The sequence below is a fragment of the Talaromyces rugulosus genome, chromosome I (assembly GCF_013368755.1).
Source record: "Talaromyces rugulosus chromosome I, complete sequence".
Lineage (NCBI taxonomy): Eukaryota > Fungi > Ascomycota > Eurotiomycetes > Eurotiales > Trichocomaceae > Talaromyces > Talaromyces rugulosus.
In genome coordinates, this window is record NC_049561.1 from 37859 (window position 1) to 56523 (window position 18665).

The 18665-nt window shown below is 42.9% G+C and overlaps 4 protein-coding genes across 4 annotated transcripts; 3 read left to right on the top strand and 1 right to left on the bottom strand.

The window, feature by feature from the left end:
• Positions 1–7062: 7062 nt before the first annotated feature.
• TRUGW13939_00004 (uncharacterized protein) lies at positions 7063–7542 on the top strand (the record flags this gene model as incomplete). Its single annotated transcript, XM_035483219.1, has 1 exon — positions 7063–7542. The coding sequence occupies one exon, from the start codon at positions 7063–7065 to the stop codon at positions 7540–7542; it is 480 nt and encodes a 159-aa protein (XP_035339112.1).
• Positions 7543–11089: 3547 nt separating this feature from the next.
• TRUGW13939_00005 (uncharacterized protein) lies at positions 11090–13024 on the top strand (the record flags this gene model as incomplete). The annotated part of the gene is made up of 2 exons (XM_035483220.1): positions 11090–11177; positions 11259–13024. The coding sequence occupies exon 2, from the start codon at positions 11630–11632 to the stop codon at positions 13022–13024; it is 1395 nt and encodes a 464-aa protein (XP_035339113.1). The 5' UTR covers positions 11090–11177; positions 11259–11629.
• Positions 13025–16610: 3586 nt separating this feature from the next.
• TRUGW13939_00006 (uncharacterized protein) lies at positions 16611–17720 on the top strand (the record flags this gene model as incomplete). The annotated part of the gene is made up of 2 exons (XM_035483221.1): positions 16611–17062; positions 17117–17720. 2 exons carry the CDS (start codon positions 16611–16613, stop codon positions 17718–17720), a joined length of 1056 nt encoding a protein of 351 aa, XP_035339114.1.
• Positions 17721–17827: 107 nt separating this feature from the next.
• TRUGW13939_00007 (uncharacterized protein) lies at positions 17828–18523 on the bottom strand (the record flags this gene model as incomplete). Its single annotated transcript, XM_035483222.1, has 1 exon — positions 17828–18523. One exon carries the CDS (start codon positions 18521–18523, stop codon positions 17828–17830), a length of 696 nt encoding a protein of 231 aa, XP_035339115.1.
• Positions 18524–18665: the final 142 nt, after the last annotated feature.

Here is an 18665-nt window from a genome sequence, read left to right on the forward strand (position 1 = left end):
GGGAAACAACTACTAATATTGAATAGAACGGTATGCCTGATCCTGCTTGTACTGAATCTGTTTCTACTCCATGTGGGTGGGCTGTCTGATCTTTTAGATCTAGGACTACTGATAATGCTTAATCTAATGCTGCTGTATAGTGGGCATGGTAATATATATGTATTGACACAAATAGGAACTCAATTGATATTAATATCTATTAACGGGCGCGATTAACTGTTGGATTACTATAGTCCAGATAACTGGGATATTCAACTTAATTAGGTCATGCACGATATTAGGCTATATACAAACATTATTGGCCAATATAACGCACATAGTAGTAGATATATAACAGTGCACGCGACGTAAATACATTTTAATCTAGCTAGGCCACACAGTATGGTAACACTCCCAGCATACTATAATAAGAAACTTCTCTAGTTGCTCGAAAAACGTGTTATACATGATGATAATAATAAATTATCCTGATAAATGTGATAAATACTAATGCTATCTATAATAATAATAGTAATCTATAGTATGGACAATATATGATTATATATAACTATATCCTAATATATCAGAACCCCTAACGATCCATCATGGTGTGTACGCGATATATCCTAGCCACTAACGCCCGTCGCACCCCAACCAAAACAACCTGAAAAACCCGTCCTTTTCAATTAACCACAACAGCGGCACGATAACTTAAATATCACTTATTCTCTAATAACAAGCGATTTAATAGTATAAAAATAACTAATCTAATTTTAAAGGCGATCAGGCGACAAAACCTGATTATAGTCTATAAAAGTTCGTGATTATAGTCTATAACACTAACCCTAGATTTAACTAGCAAAAATAACCCTAAAATAGAGTTTGTGATTGTAGTACAGTTCACTACACTCAGGTATTTTGGTTAGAATAGTATAACTAACCACTGGAAATATATAAACAACTCATCCACTGGCCACGGCACGTATCAATGAATGATCTTCAGCCACCTACTGATACTGTACCCCTTGTGATATAACACTATAAACAATATCAACCCTTTCTTAATAAATTGATTGTGGATACCACCAAACTCGGTATTCTGATATTAGATACTCAATATCTCAAGTCCCCACCCAGGGCCACCACCTGTCCAATGCTTCAATACCAATATCTGTTCCTTACTCTGTCTAATGGCCTGCATCTACTACTATACCTACCTCTTTTACTATTACCTATCCAGCTGAATCTATTCCTGGCGTAACCAGGGGGTATTCTAAATCTGGTGATATAACTACCACTGGTTATCCAATACCCACCGATTATAGAGATCCCGGGCGTAATACTATCGAGGCTAGTCCTTGGCTGTGTTATCCTCTATAGTGTTCTATATAATGGGGAGTAACTACTTGGTCTCTTCCAGTGTTAATAATAACACCTCCTGCGTCAAATGCTCCTACGCCTAGTTGACCAATCTGTGCACTGTCTCCTGGAACTGATCTATAGTGAATTAGTAATACTGGTATGTGATCTGGTTGTCTTGCTACGCTACTAATCTGTTGGTAGTAGTGTTGTACTGGATTTTTAATCTATACATCCAGGTATCTAATATCCACTTTATTGGTGTGGCCTCCATGGTGGTTATGAACTGCATTACTATGGCCTGTAATAGGTTCGAATAATCCTTGGTCTTGGCTGTCTTTTCCTATGTCTGTTAGGCTACCAATATCTGCGTGATCTTGATTATCCTGGATAATTGGGGGGTGGACGTTAATATATTTTCCTATCCATCCTGCTCCTTGATACCTATGATAGCCAATCTACTAATGATGTCACTATGGTATTCATGTTCAGCTTGGCTATTTAATTAATAATCTAATATGCTGATATACCACTGTAATATGGCCTGATCTATAGGACTTAATAGTTAATTAGTTAGGTCCTGTGTCTTCTTGATTAAGTCCTCACTAGCTGTGGACTTATTATCTTTTTCTATAATAATCTTGATTATCTGCTCTATAGCTATCTGTTAGTCTGTTATTAACTAAAACTAGATAGTCTGTTACTGCATGCTCTATGTAATATATTGAATTATATACTGTTATACGTCCTGGTACTTTGCTATGATGCTGGGGTCTATTCACGCCTGGAATGGGGTACTAGGCATCTAATCCATCTGTTTCTAATACATTTTGTACTGACTGAATATATTTAACTGCGTTAATATGGTCCACTGGGCCACTATAATGATCTGGGCGAATTGTTCTCTGATCTTAGCTAATATTAGTTTCTTCTTAGGATCTGGCTAGTCTAACAACGCCTGTAATGTCCTCTAGTACTTATCTAATAAATATATAGCCTATTCTATATATTCTATCTATAGGTTCATCTCATATAGCTTATAGGCCTGGATGTGTATCTTCTTAGCTTCTTTAATCTGCTACTTACACTGTATAATTATCTGCTTTATAGTCTGTTTAGCCGTATTCTACGGAAGCTGCTTGTTAGACTGTATAGGGACTGGATTATCAGCGGCATTGATGTTAATAGTAAACTATTAAGATTTAGATCTATAGCATATAAATTATTGACTGTAGATGACCTGCTATAGATGATTAGGTTTGGAGGTATAGATTGCATATTTATAAGGTTGACTGTGTATTTAGGAATTCTCCTATACATGTTAGATATGATAATGCTGCTAGATCTAGGTAACTGTCTTGACTACTAAATGGTATCTGGGATAATAATATTGGTATATAGGATATTAAGGATTATTTAATAACATAATACGTGTAATGGGCTTGCAGGGAATGGTAATATAAGTGGTCTGTTATATATATTTAGAATATTGGTTATAATACTTGCGGAATAATAATATATATCAGCTATAGTGCTTGGCTTAATGTATAGATTGATGTAAATGTTTGTCTAATTGACTATCTAATACCATCTAATGATATAAATAACAAATCATAACCTGGTATTTGGGCTTGTATTGTAATATCTATACAATATTTGGTATTACTATGTTTCTATGAATGTATTGAATGATGGATGGTGGTCTCTCTGACCAGGATATGAAAATAACTCTAAAATCATGCTAAAATAACTTTAAACTTTTATCACTTTTCTATTTTAGATAATGGTTGTGGTTCTAATTAGGTATAACACTTCTATATCTTAATTACTTTAAAATATAATCCTAATAATTTTTAATAACTTATAACAATATAGCTAATCAGTTAAATATGCTTAAATTGATACTGTATATTAATAGTAATGTCACATATCCCTAATCCAAATTTAAGCCTCTACCTTAATATAAATGTGGGTGTAGGGAGTCGGTTAAATTAAAAAAACCAATCAACTCTCTTTTACCTAGTATAATGCTAATGTTTGTTAACAAAATAAAATTAACAGACTAGTCGGTTGCTTTTCTATTGATGATAGATGGCCGCCCTGGTGCCTGGTACTGATTGTATGCCGTCTTGCCGGCTATATACCCTTTATGCTGGTTGTATGAATCTAAATACCTGTCTAATACTATCTATTGGTATCCTGATTCCTGGAAATATCGCTGTATCGCCTTTTTGTTTTTCTGTTATCCACGCTCTTACTGTCTTTATCTGCGTTTTTAGGTCGTCCGCGGTATAATGATCATTGTTTTACTGTCCTGTCTATTCTGTCTGGCACACCTATTTTCCTGGTTGTAATCCTATAATATGCTTGGTATATTAATGTGGATCATATATTGTATGGCTGGGATGTTAATATCTACCTCTAATGTGTTTATTATTATGATTATGATCCTACTGACTATCTTATTGAATGCCTGTAATGTCTGTCACTTGGCTACTTCAGCTATTTGTCTATGGTATGCTAATATCCCTAATATCGCCGCTAATATATTGATATCCCCTGTTAATTCATAGTAAATGATCACTTTCCTCTTCTGGGGATACTATTAGGCTTTCTGCTGTTGAATAAATGTTATCTATGCCATTTCATCTGGCTCTATTGGCTTTACACGGTATGTAATATTTGTCTGCGTTATGTGTAGGCTATAGTACTGTTGTACTACTGTAGGCGTCAACTGTAATATTTGTAATAACTGGGTCTTGTCGATCGTCGGTAACATCGCTGTTAATATGACTATGGGGGTGTCTATGGTTATTAACTGGAATAACTTCTGTATCTTAGGTTGAAAATCCGTCTGGCTGTCTAATATTGTGTGGCATTTGTTGATTATAATCTGGTTTAATTGGTTCTGGTTCTGCAATCGACTTAAATATGATTGAAATCCTTTGCTGATGGTTGATTTGGGCGTTATCAATATAATGTATGCGGTCTTGGGTGGTCAATAGGAATTCTATGGTATACATGATATCCTGGCCTGCTTGTACTTCTGTTGTATGTTCTGCCGCAATGACACTGTGGGTACCATTATAATTGACGTGCTGGCCTGTTTCTACATTGCTGGTATTATAAATATTATATTTTTGCTCCCACTGGTGTCTATCATTGTTAATGTCTATGGTGTATCGCCTATAATGGCCTTGATAGTGGCTGCCTGCATGTCCTGAAACTGTGCTGTAGGTTTTTTAATATAGGTTAATAATAGCTGAATAGCTATCTGCTGCATTGCCTGCTAATAGGCTATTTGCTGTGTCTGGTTCTGTTTAGTGATCTGTCGTCTACGCTTTTCCCTAGCTCCCTGTGTTGATAGGAATCTTAAAAACTGGTGTTATTGCTTATTGGCTTATTGGAATTGCTCCTGTATTGCTGTTAATATCCTAGCTGCTTGGTGTATCTTCTGAGCATATATCTTCTTGGTAATATGATTGCTATGCCTAGCCTGTATGTTAATTACCATGTTCTCTGCTGTCTACTAATATCTATCTTTATTCTTAGTAGCCTTTTCCTCGTCATTATCGACTTTAAATCTGGCTATGGGTCCTAAATATTGCTGCGTGATCATAATTATGATCTACTGGTATATACTGATATTTAATCACTTTTCTATACCTATCTCACTCTTCTGCTGCATGGCCTGTTTTATGCAGTCTAATGTCTATGTCTAGCTATCTACCTCTTATAATAGCTATATAAACCTACTTTACTCAGGATATCTGTACATCATAGTCTCGATATACTGCTAGAATGATATGATTAACTGCTGGAAATATATAAATAACTTGCCCACCAGCTGCAGCATGTATTAATAAATAATCTTTGGCTACCTACTAATACTGTACCTCTTGTGATATAATACTATAAATAATATCAATCTTTTCTTAATGAATTGATTGTGGATGTTGCTAAACTTGATATTCTGATATTAGATACTTAATATCTTGGGTCCCTATCTGGGGCTACTGTCTGTCTAATGTTTTAATATCAATATCTGTTCCTTACTCTGTTTAATGGTCTGTATCTATTACTGTATCTGCCTCTTTTGCTATTACCTGTCTGGCTGAATCTATTCTTGGCGTAACTGGGGGGTGTTCTAAATCTGGTGATATAATTATTACTGGTCATCTAATACCTACTAATTATGGGGATCCTAGGTGTAATACTATCGGGGCTGGTCCTTAGCCGCGTTATTCTCTATAGTGTCCCATGTAATAGGGGATAACTACTCAGCCTCTTCTGATGTCAACAATAATACTTTCTGCGTTAAATGCTCCTATGCCTGGTTGATCAACCCATGCACTGTTTCCTAGAACTAATCTATGGTGAATTGGTAATGCTGGTATGTGATCTGGTTGTCCTGCCATACCACTAACCTGTTAGTGGTGGTGTTGTACCAGATCTTTAATCCATATGTCTAGGCATCTAATATCTACTTCATTGGTGTGGCCTCTATGGTGGTTATAAACTATATCACTATAGCCCACAATAGATTCAAACAATCCTCAGTCTTGGCTGTCTTTTTCTATGCCTGCTGGGCCACCAACATCCACACAATCTTGATTATCCTGGATAATTAGAGGATAGACGTTAATGCACTCTTCTACCTACCCTATTCTTTGATACCCATAACAGCCAATCTACTGATAATGCCACTATGGTATTTATATTTAGCTTGGCTATCTAATTAATAATTTAATATATTAATATACTACTGTAATATAGCCTGATCTATGGGACTTAATAATTGATTAGCTGGGTCCTATGTCTTCTTAATTAAGTCCTTGCTAGCTGTGGACTTATCGTCTTTCTTTATAATAGCTTTGATTATCTGCTCTATAGCTATTTATTAGTCTGTTGTTAATTAAAATTAGATAGTCTACTGCTATATGCTCTATATAATATATCAAATCATATGCTATTATATATTCTAATACTTTGCTATGGTGCTGGAGTCTATTTATATCTAGAACAGGGCGCTAGATATCTAATCTATCTATTTTTAGTACATCTTATACTGACTAAACATATTTAACTGTGTTAATGTGGTCTGTTGGGCTACTATAATGATTTGGGTAAATTACTTTCTGATCTTAGCTAATACTGGTTCCTTCTCAGGATCTAGCTGGTCTAATAATGTCTGTAATATCCCCCAGTGCTCGTCCAATAAATATATGGCCTATTCTATACGTTCTATCTATAGGTTCATCTTGTGTGGTTTATAGGCCTGGATACATACCTTTTTAGCTTTTTTGATCTACTACTTGCGCTGTATAATTATCTACTTCATAGTCTGCTTAGCTGTATCCTACAAGAGCCACTCACTAGACTGCATAGGGACTGGGTTGTTAATGGCGTCAATGTTAACAGTAAATTGCTGGGACCTGGGTCTATGACACATGAATTGCTGGCTGTAGATGATCTGCTATGGACGATCAGGTTTGGAGGTATAGATTGCACACTTACAGGATTGATTATGTACTTAGGAATTCTTCTATATATATTAGATACGACAATACTACTGGATCTAGATAACCGTCTTGACCACCAAATGGTATCTAGGATAATTATATTGGTATATGGGATATTAGGGATCATCTAATAACATAATGCATGCAATGGGCTTGTGGGGAAACCCGCCGGGAAAATCAAAAATCAACCTTTTGAAATTCAATGCTACTGGAAGGCATCCAGGGCTTCGCTATGGCCCCTGGACTCCCCAATATCGACAACCACCCCCTAGACCCAGGGGGGCAGGCGCTAGGTCTGGTGAACCCCGTAGGGGCCTATATAGGCACCCCAGCGGGGACAGCACCACCAGCACCCCCCGAGGCAAGTGCAACAGTCCCTCAGAGCGAGGGCTTCTTGCCTAGCCTGGAAATCAACCCTAGGGAGTTGTTTCCCCCCCTAAGCAGCGTGCCAGGCTCCCAGGAAGCACCTAAAACTCTAGGGAAGAGACTACAGGAACACAGCCCTAACAGGGCAGAAAGAGCCCCCATGAAGGCCCTAATCGGCCCAGCCTACAAGGACATGGAACAGGCCTTATTAGGCCACTTTGCAAGCAGCAATAGCGCGCTGCACGCGGAGATGGCCGCTATGAAGGCCTATATAACCTTTCTGGTAGAGGCTATGGAGCAGCGCCTCACAGGCTAATTGGGCGCTCTGGAGCGCCGTTTCTCAACTCTAGAAGCTCAACAGGTCTTCCTGAACGCCCCAAACCACCCCCTAAAGCCCCTATCGTCAGGGAGCGACCGCCAGGGCCCACGACAGCCTCTGTCATTCCAGGGGACGACGTTTGCAGAGGTTGCCCATGGCCCTTAAGCTAACCTAAATAGGGCCGCTAAGCCCATAGAGCCACGCAGAGCCTCACCCCCGATATCAAAACCACTCTTTGGGGTGAAGCCTGTAGCAGGCTCCTAGTGGGCCGATATAGCGGCTAGCAATGTCTAGGAGTGGCAAATCGTTACAAAAAAACGGGCTTACTCCCCGAACCAGCCCCTAAAAGTCTAAATGGACCTAGGGAGCCTGAAGCCTATTCGTGGAAGCAATAAGGGAGACCGCAGGCTTATATTTAGGCGTGAAAATGGCTGTATCGCCTCTAGAAAGTCTAAAGCTGATGTCATCTTGCAGCTTAACCGCTGCCTAGCCCAGACAGGCTTCCCGAACTTCGCCAGGGTAATAGACGCCAATTACACCGAATCAGGGGCTATCTCAGCCCTATTGGACCAAGGAAGCACCGTAGGCTCGCTATTACCAGCCTATAAGGACCTATTAGTGGCTGCCTGCCACCGGGTTGACCCTGTAGTCATCTTAGTGGAAGTAGACCAATAGTGGCACAAGATTAAGGTGCATGCGGTGCTGGTAGCCCGCTATAGTGTCTTAGGGCTAGGCCTAGCCAGGAAAGAAATTGAATTAGGGGGCATATGCACCCTAATGAGAAACTCTATCTGGATTAAGCCGATAGCGGCTATCCAGACTAATAAGCAGCGTTTCTCTACTATTGTTATAACAGTAGAAGGCCTAGATGACGCCCGCAGGCTACTCGCCTGGGGCGTACGCTTCGGGGGCAACAGGCACCCTACCAGCCCCTATCACGAAGTGGGTAAAGACACCGTTTGCACCCGATACTGCGGCATTGGCCACCGAACTTATAGAGGCTGCGGCACCCGACCACCACTCTGCACTGTGTGTGCTGGTGCCTATGAAGCCTAAAAGCACACCTGTAACGTGCTAGACTGCAGGGCCTAAACAGGCTACCTATGCCTGCATGTATCCACTAAATGCGGCAATTGTGGGGGGAAGCACCAGGCTGATTCCCTGGGGTGCCCCAAGCTTCGGGAGGCCCGCCGGCGACTCCATAAGCGCTTCCCTGGCGTAGAGGTCGTTATGCCCCCTCCCCCCCCTGAATGGACTGAATAGGAAGGCGTTGCTGAGGAGGCTTCTTCCTCAACCACTACCCAGGACGCCCCCCAAGCCCCAAAGCTTAGGGAGGTCGATGACGCTATGGAAGATGCCCCAGGGACATCACCCCTACCGTACTCATCCCCGTGTCCAACACCAACGCCTGGAGCTGCAGCCCCTATTAATGTTGATTATTCAACATAATTGCGGCCGTACCTACCCCGCAACCTTAGGGGCTCTAGAAGCGGGGATAGAGCGGCAAATAGGCATTATATGCCTGCAAGAGCCTTATATTGCTTATGACTTCTCCCACCCAGGCTATCTGCTGTACTGGCCAGGGGGGGAGAAGCGGGATCAACGGGTGCTTATGGCCATCCGTAAAGACCTTATAGGGGCGGTTAGGGTCGAGAACCGCACTGATTTAGTAGACCACCCCTATTTACAGGCCCTGGACATATGGGAAGCACCAATAATTAGCGGGCATGCCCCCCGACGCACTAGAATAGTCAACTGCTATGATGTGTGGATTGGGGCCAGTTACCGGTGGCAAGGGGCCTTCCCTAGACGACGCCAGGCCATCGAGGACGCAGACTAGGACCTGCTTATAGTAAGTAGGTGCCTATTAGTAGGTAATTTCAACGCCCATAGCCCTTCGTGGAACCCACTGGCCAAGGACCAGGTTAACGCTGAGCCCTTGGAACAGCTTATAAAGCGGCACTCACTATATATTAATAACCCACTGGGGGAGGCCACACACTATAAGAAGACCAAGGGGGTGTTAATTATTGATTTAGCGTTATCCTCGCTAACCCTAGAGCCTCTGCAAGCCTGGGAGATGGATAAGGATAAGCCTACAACATCTAACTATAAGCTTATCGTCCTAGCCTGGGAAGCCCTAGAACCCCCCTCAGGAGGAATCTCCGGGGAGATTACTAGGTGGTAAATAGAAGCTCTATAGGTAAACAAGAAAGCCCTAAAGCTGGCTATAGCAGCTTGGGCCTCAGAGGCTATAGGCCACCCCCCTTTTAGTAATCAATACACCAAGGAAGACCTTGCTAGAGAGGCTAATTAGGTGTAGGACACCCTAACCAGTATACTTAATAGACATACCAAAGCAGTACGGCTTTATACACGCTCTAAGCGGTGGTAGAAGCCAGAACTACAGCAAGCCTAGAGCTTATAGACTGCAGCCCACAAGCGGTGGCAGGCCCATACCTATACCAACACCGAATTCAAAGCTACAAGAACCGCTTATTACCATGAAATAAAAGCGGCTAAAAAGACCTGCTAGGAGGCCTTCCTTACTGAGGGAGGCCCTGGGGAGAAGGAAGAGTAGAAAAAAGGTTCTAACCCCACTAGGAACCCTTTTTCCAAAGGCCCTAGGGATGACCTGGAAAAGCCTTCTCCAAGAGATCCTAATAGGTGTTGAATAGTCTTACAGTATACTAAGCCACGGACTAATCCTACCACCCCAGTACTCTAAGGCCCAGATCTAGAGGCTTCCCCTGCCACTACCATAGCCGATAAAGAAGTTCTAATTAGGGAAACGGCATTTCCTAACGCCTTCTATAGCTCCTCTCCTGGGGAGCTACTAGGTGGACAGGCCCACATATTTATAACACCAGAGCGGATATATTAGGTCTTATTCAGCTAAAGCATTAAGAAAGCTCTAGGGGCCAACAGGCTCAATTTTAAAGTATATTGGCTACTCTGGGCACTAGACTTATCCCGAATTATAGAGATAGCTAGACAGTGTTTTCGGCTTGGGGTGCACCTAGGGGCCTAGAAGACTACTAAAGGCATCCTACTTTGGAAGCCAGGGAAGCCCGATTACATCTAGGTGAAGGCCTAGAGGGTGATAAGCTTGCTTAGCTGCCTGGGCAAGGTTGTTGAGAAGCTGGCTGTAGGCCTTATAGCAGACTGGTATGAGGCCCAGGGGGCTTTATACCCTGGACAAATAGGATGCAGGCGGGGCCGTGGGGCTATTGACGCGGTGGTCTGCCTCGTGCAAACAGTGCACGAGGGATGGACTCAAAAGCTTTTCACAGGCACTATCTTTATTGATGTTATGGGGGCCTTCGACCATGTTGACCCCTATAAGCTTAGTAAGGCTATGGAAGCTGCAGGCCTAAATAATGACCTTATAAGGTGGACCTTATCCTTCCTTACAAATAGAAGGGTCAGCCTCGTAATTAACGGTTATAAAGCCCCTGAACAGCCTATTGACTCAAGGCTGCCCCAGGGCTCACCGGTCTCCCCAATCCTCTTTCTTATCTATATCCGGGGTGTGTTTCAGGCTATGGAACAGCAGGTGCCAGGAATCAAGGCCCTGTCCTATGCCGATGACATAGGCCTGGTAGCCCAGGGAAGCTCGGTCTCTGAGATCTGTAGGCAGCTAGAAGCAGCGGCAAAAGCTGCTATTAAGTAGGGACTGGCAAATAGCGTCAAATTCGACCCTAAAAAGACAGAGGCCATCCTATTCTCTAGGGCCACCAGCAGGGAACATAAAAATCAGGTCCAGGAAGCTAGGGTGCAGGTAGAAGACGCTTTAGTGGCATTCTCCCCAACAGCCATCCGGTGGTTAGGGGTCTTACTAGATCCAAAGCTTACCCTCAAAGCCCACTATAAGTACCGCCTGCAAAAAGGTCAAAATACTGAAAGACGAGTGCGGGCACTGTGCAAGGCCCAGGGGCTCCCCCCAGGCCTGGCATGGCGAATCCAAAAGGCCACCGCGCAGTCAGTGGCGCTTTATGGGGCCGAGCTTTGGTGGCATGGGCAAAAGAACTGCCTAGAAGGACTGCAGGGCCTAATTAATAACCAGGCCCGGGCAGTCACAGGCATGCTGAAGTCCACCCCGTTAGGACCACTTATAAGGGAGGCAGCTCTGGAACCAGCAGAGGCCCTATTAGATAGTAAACAGCGGCGGTATGCCCTGAGACTCCTAGGACTTCCCCAGGGGCATCCAGCAGCAGAAATACTCCCTATAACGCTTAGGGAGGGAGACGCCCATGCACAGCCTGGAGAGCAGCCACTAGAAGACCGAGCTTGGGCAACACCAACCCGCCGAGGCCCCTGGAAGCTGGGCATGGGCCTGGCCCGCAGGCTACGAGAGGCCTTGACCGCCGACCCCTCCCAGGGCTTTGAGCGTACAATAGAGCCTGGTAATAGGTCTATACCACTAGATTTCAGGATAGACTCCCCTGAAACCGCTATGCAATTAGCCTCAGACCCCCTAAGTGGGATAGGGAACACCGACCTTTACTCAGACGGTTCTAGGTTAGACGATCAGCGCGTAGGCGCTGCAGTAGCTTATAAGCCACTTATTGGCCCCTGGAGGTCGCGCCTAGCTCCCCTGGGCGCAGGCTTCGAAGTCTTTGATGCAGAACTAATAGGAGTAGTCGAAGCCCTAGAGTGGGCGCTGGCAGAGAATCTTATAGGGCCAATTAGGGTGTTTTTAGACGCCCAGGCCGCTATAAGCAGGCTCCAGCATACCCGGCCTGGCCCAGGGCAAGCCCTAGCGCTGCGGGCACACGACCTAGCCGGGGAACTACAGGCCACCGGCCGCAGGGTTACCATATGCTGGGTGCCAGGCCATAAAGGGGTCCCAGGCAACGAGGAGGCCGATAAGGCCGCTAAGAAAGCTGCAGGGAGGCCCTGTACAGGCAAGTACTCAGGCATCTCACTGGCCCATGCCCGGCGGGCATGCACCGAGACTTATAGCGCTATCAAGGCCAACTGGCTCACTGCAAAGCTTGCAAGACGCACCCAACAGGTAGGCCAGGCCTACCAACCCCCCCGGGGATGGAAGCTTGACCCAATAGTGGCAAGCACCCCCAAGCACCTGGCGCGGCGGTATTACCAATTCAAGACCGGCCACACCCCAATCGGGGCCTATCTGCACCGAATCAAGGCCCGAGACTCCCCTAATTGCTTGGGGTGCTCTAGGGGGACTGAGACGGTAAGACACCTTCTTACAAACTGTCGACAGTGGTGCCACCAGCGGGAAAAACTATATGCCGGCTTGGCCGAAGCGGGGGTAAAGGCCCCGCAGGATAGCGAGCAGTGCCCCGAAGCACGCCTATTCCAGGACCCAAAGGCCACTACAGCGCTGCTGGCGTTTATAGGGGCCATTAGGGAGCGAGAGGATAACCAACAGGCCTGGGAGCAGGCCTATAAGACTGATAATTGGGGCATTGAGGCCCTGGATGAGGGAGAGCGAGAGGGGGAAGGATAGCGGGCAGGGGCGGCCCGCTATTGTAGGCAACGCCCAAACGTTAGTGGCCATAAGGAGGGGGTAGTGGTTGCCACCCACTATAAGCCCCCGAATCGTCCTGCGCATATAAGCGGCATGGGGTGAGGAAAGTGCAAGATACCTTGAAAGCCTGGATCCAATGGGGGTAGAGGCACCGGCTTATGGGGGGCAACCCCTATAAGCAGGCCTAATCCACACGAATCGCTGTCTGTCATAGCCTAGGGCTCGGTATAGACGTTAAATTTGATTAAATAATAATAATAATAATAATGGGCTTGTGGGGAATGGTGATGTAGATAGCCTGTTGCATGCGTTTAGGGTACTGGTTATAATACTTGTGGAATGATGATATATATCGGCCATGGCGCTTGGCCTAATATGCGGGTTGATGTAAATGTTTGTCTAATTGACTATCTAATACCACCTGGTGACATAAACAACAAATCATAACCCGATATTTAGACTCGTACTGCAATATCTGTGCAATATTCGGCATCGCCATGTTTCTATAAATGCATTAAATAATGGATAATGGTCCCTCTGACCAGGACATGAAAACAACTCTAAAATTATGCTAAAATAACCTTAAATTTTTATCACTTTTCTACTTTAGGTAATGGTTGTGATCCTAATCAGGTATAACACTTCCGTACCCTAACCACCTCAAAATATAATCCTAACGATTTTCAATAACTTGTAATAACATAGCTAATCAGTTAAATATACTTAAACTGATACTGTATATTGATAGTAGCGTCATATATCCCTAATCTAAATTTAAGCCTCTACCCTAATATAAATGCAGGCGTGGAGAGTCAGTTAAATTAAAAAAACTAACTGACTTTCTTTTACCTAGTACAACATTAACATTTGTTAATAAAATAAAATTAATAGACTAGTTGGTTGCTTTTCTATTGATGATAGCGGCGTTATATATCCCTGGTCTAAATTTAAGCCTCTACCCTAATATAAATGCGGGCATGGGGAGTCGGTTAAATTAAAAAAACTAACTAATTCTTTTTTATCTAGTATGACGCTAATGTTTGTTAATAAAATAAAATCAATAGACTAGTTGGTTGTTTTTCTATTAATGATAGCTAATTGGTTAAATGCGCTCAAACTGATATTGTATATTGATAGCGGCGTCACATATCCCTGGTCTAAATTTAAGCCTCTATCCTAATATAAATGCGGGCGTGGGGAGTTAGTTGAATTAAAAAAACTAACCAACTTTTTTTTGCCTAGTACAACGCTAATATTTGTTAATAAAATAAAATCAATAGACTAGTCGGTTGCTTTTCTATTGATGATAGTTGGCCTTGACAGGAAACAACTGCTGGCATTGAACGGGATGGTATGCCTGGTTTTGCTTGTGTTGAATCTGTTTCTGCTCTATGTGGGTGGGCTGTCTGATCTTTTGGGTCTGGGACCACTGATGATGCTTGATCTAATGCTGTCGTATGGTGGGTATGGTAGTGCATATGTATTGGCATGAATGGGAACTTAATTGATATTGATATCTATTAATGGGCGCGATCAACTGTTGGATTACTATAGTCTGAGTGGCTGGGATATTTAACTTGATTGGGTCATACGCGATATTGGGCTATATATAAATATTATTAGCTAATGTGACGTGCATGGTAGTGGATATATAATAGTATGTATGACGTAAATGTGTTTTAATCTGGCTAGGCTATATAGTATGGCGATATTCTTAGTATATTATAATAGAAAACTTTTTTAGTTACTTAAAAAATGTGTTATATATAATGATAATAATGAATTGCTTTAGTAAATGTGATAAATATTAATGCTATTTATAATGGTAATGGTAATCTGTAGTATAGACAATATATGATTATATATAACTATGCCTTAATATATTAGAATCTCTAACAATCTGTTATAGTGTGTACATGATATATCCTGGCTACTAGTGCCTGTCACACCTTAACTAAAATAACCTGAAAAACCCGTCCTTTTTAATTAACCATGACAGCAGCATGATAACTTGAATATTGCTTATTCTCTAATAATAAGTGATTTAATAGTATAAAAATAACTAGTCCAATTTTAAGGATGATCAGACAATAAAACCTAATTATAGTCTATAAAAGTTTATAATTATAGTCTATAACACTAACTCTAGATTTAACTAGCAAAAATAATTCTAAAATAGAGTTTGTGATTGTAGTACAGTTCACTACATTCAGATATTTTGATTAGAGTTTGTGATTGTAGTACAGTTCACTATACTTAGGTATTTTAGTTAGAGTTTATGATTATAGTACAGTTCACTACACTTAGATATTTTGGTTAAGGCGATCAGGCGACAAAACCTGATTGTAGTCTATAAAAGTTTGTGATTGTAGTCTATAACACTAACCCTAAATTTAACTAGCAAAAATAACCCTAAAATAGAGTTTATGATTGTAGTACAGTTCACTACACTCAGGTATTTTGGTTAGAGTTTGTGATTGTAGTACAGTTCACTACACTCAGGTATTTTGGTTAGAAAGAGAATAGGGATGTATTGGATTATTTTATATACAAAAAGAAACTGATTGTTCCTATTAATCAAGGTTGTACTGGCTATGAGAAGGCTGATACATAGTTATCAGCAGTGCCTATAATTATTTATAAAGCCACTAAAACGTATATACCGTTCTTCCAAGAAGAGTTGGATCTTTTGAAATAACTTAAGGAAGAAGACCGACTGCCCTGGAAATAGATTAGGAAATACTTCCCTGGCCGAATAGAGGGTACCTTCCAAGTTCAATACAGTACAAAGATCAAGGATTGGGCTCCAAGGTCGCCGATTCCAAGTGAAATGAAGGATGTGAATTGCGAGTCTTCGCAGCCTACCAAGTCAGACAAGAGACTACGGTCTCGTTGCACCGTCGCGGAACCCTCGTTTGCCTCTCGATATGGCGCACCTCGGTCTCGGCGTGCTGTGGACCGGTATTCACCATTATAGAGAGATAGGAAAGTTCCGAGCCATAGAACTTAGACTAAGCCCAAAGTACCTGGAATGAGATCGGTGCCTGTGCTCACGCTATCCTTCTTTGGATTCAAGGCTCGGAGTAAGCAATACGTAAGTTACTACATATCTTAAAGGCCAAAAAATTTTCAGAGGAGACATGTGAGACACATTCACGGTCTCTTAGCGTCTCATCGAAGCAGGGATCCGTCACGTGAATTTGATTTGCCGATAGGGTTGAGGTAGACTTTATGAGGACTCAAGGATAGTTAGGAAGAGGAGAGAGAGAAGCAAATTTACATCGGGTGAGAATGGAAGCGATGTAACTTAAGGCAAGCGTCTAAAATTCGTGAGGCCCAGTTGTTCAATGCAGCTGTTTTATTTTTGAGGCGTCTTTCTGCCGTTGTACACCGCCTTCTGTTTAGCGCTCCGGCGGTCAAGGACCTCGCCTTCAGTCGTCTCCCATATTAAGTCGGAATCTTGAGATTCATTCTTGCTCAGCCTGCTCTCTATGCATTTTTATCATCCTTGCTGCTCAACTTACATTCCATTCACATCGCTGGCAACCAGCGAATTATAACCATTATGGGCGCCAGTGATTTACAATATTCTGTAGACCAAGAGATTGGTCATTTCTTTGAGAAGACTTCTACGACTCGCATAGCCTGTGATACATATACAAAGGAGCATCTTGGAGGCGATGTCATTCCAGTGGCCGTGCAAGGCGTGTGCAGTTACACCGTCTACGCTGGACCTAATAGTGAATTTGTGGCTCAGTTTCGCCTCAAGTCTCTTCAACTGAGAATGGAGACTATGAATCTGGCTCGAGCCATCTATGGCCACCTTGCACCCCAGGTCACCTTCAGGGGGCAGGTTGGGGAAGATACTGAGGGAAAAGAACCCCTATATATTTATTTCATGAGCCGTATACGAGGCATTAGCTACTTGGATTTTATCCTAGCACACAACAGCCAAGTACCAGAAAATTCCCCTGGGTTTTCTTTTTGGCGAAAGAATTTGATAATCGACATCGCAAGGTATGCTTAATGGCGTAAGTTACAGGTAAAATTGCTGACCATACATCCTGTTAGGTTCTTCGCTCTCTCGTGGAAGTCGCCGCAGGATGTTGAACAAGCCTATCGCGACGGCCTACACTGTCAATACGAGAAAGAACTGAAGCTATTACTTAGCACTCTCCCAGATCGCTTCCACCCATTAATCCGAAAGTCAATCGAATCACTATCGGCCATTCTTTCTCTCCCAATGGTGCTACTTCACAAAGACTTTGGTGTTTGCAATATTATGGTCAATAAAGAATCTTGCAATCTAGTTGGGGTGATCGATTGGGCCGAAGCTGAAGTTGCGCCATTTGGCCTCTACCTTCACTCTCATCAACGACTGATAAGCAAAGTCCACCTCAAGAATGGTTGGGTCAGATACGACGACTACATTCTTTTAGAGGAGGTATTCTGGAATACGTTCAGTGAGGAAGCGGGAGGACTGAGCAATGAAATAATCGGGATCATCAAGTCAGCAAGGATTGTGGGATTATTACTGTCACGAGGCTTTACAAGTCGTCTTGCAAATATGCCCAAATCAGTACCTATTCGGGATGATGAAAGTGGAGCATACAACATGCGCGATCTTGATGGACTACTAATTAATCCCGCCACAAGGTTTACTGAATTGGTATAACTAAAATCAATTCCACAAATTGAAAGATGAGTTAAAAGGGAAATATAAGATTCAAATAATTAACTACAGGCGACCATTAAATATGAGCTCCACAATGCTACAGCAGACTAAAGGTCACCGACCGAGACAAGAGCGTCCTTCAGATCTTCGGCACTTTCTAGCTTAGGGTGAGGCTTTTCCGCATTGAAAACCTTGTGATTGCCGGATGTCATCGTCGCATGGGTTTCGTTTGCCGAGCAAACTCGCGGTTTCCCATTGACAGACTCAAACTTCCAGCCTGTGATGCGGGTCGGCTTCGTGTTCTTGACGGCAGACGAATCCAGCATGACAGTTCCCTGATCAAGGATAAGTTCCGACATGGGGCAATCGCCGCACCCAAGGACTTGAAGGCCAACGAGGCTTATGAGATTGTTCTCAACAATATAGTGGATGAACTCATCCAGGAAACCCTGTCCAATGCCAGAAAAGTCGGGAAGAGGCCCATCCTGTATCTCATAAGCACAGAGGCCGTCTTTGGTGAGGGCAAAAATGTGTCCATGGACACCGGCAGGGTTGATCTTCTTAATATCGGTGACCTTAGTCCAACGAAGGTAGGGGTTCTCGAAGTTGGTCCCAAGCATGACGGTGCTCTTGGGGATCTTAAAATGGCCGTGGATCAAGTGAATTCCAAGAAGCTTCTCGGCATTGTGACGGACGAATATCTCCGCTAGGTTCGTAATATGCTCATCAGCTACTGGGGGCTGGTCACCGTCGTCAAGAAGTTCGTTGTACCTGTAAAGTGTTAACCTTTGTATATAGTTCATGGTGGTCCTGGATCTCCAGAGCCTTATCAAGACAATGAAGAGCGGGAGGTGTAGCAACGAGAGCCGTCATATTCTAAAGGAGCGTTGAAGGTTACTGTTTTTTTGTTCGGAGTATCATAAAATTGAGTAGAGAAAAGAAACG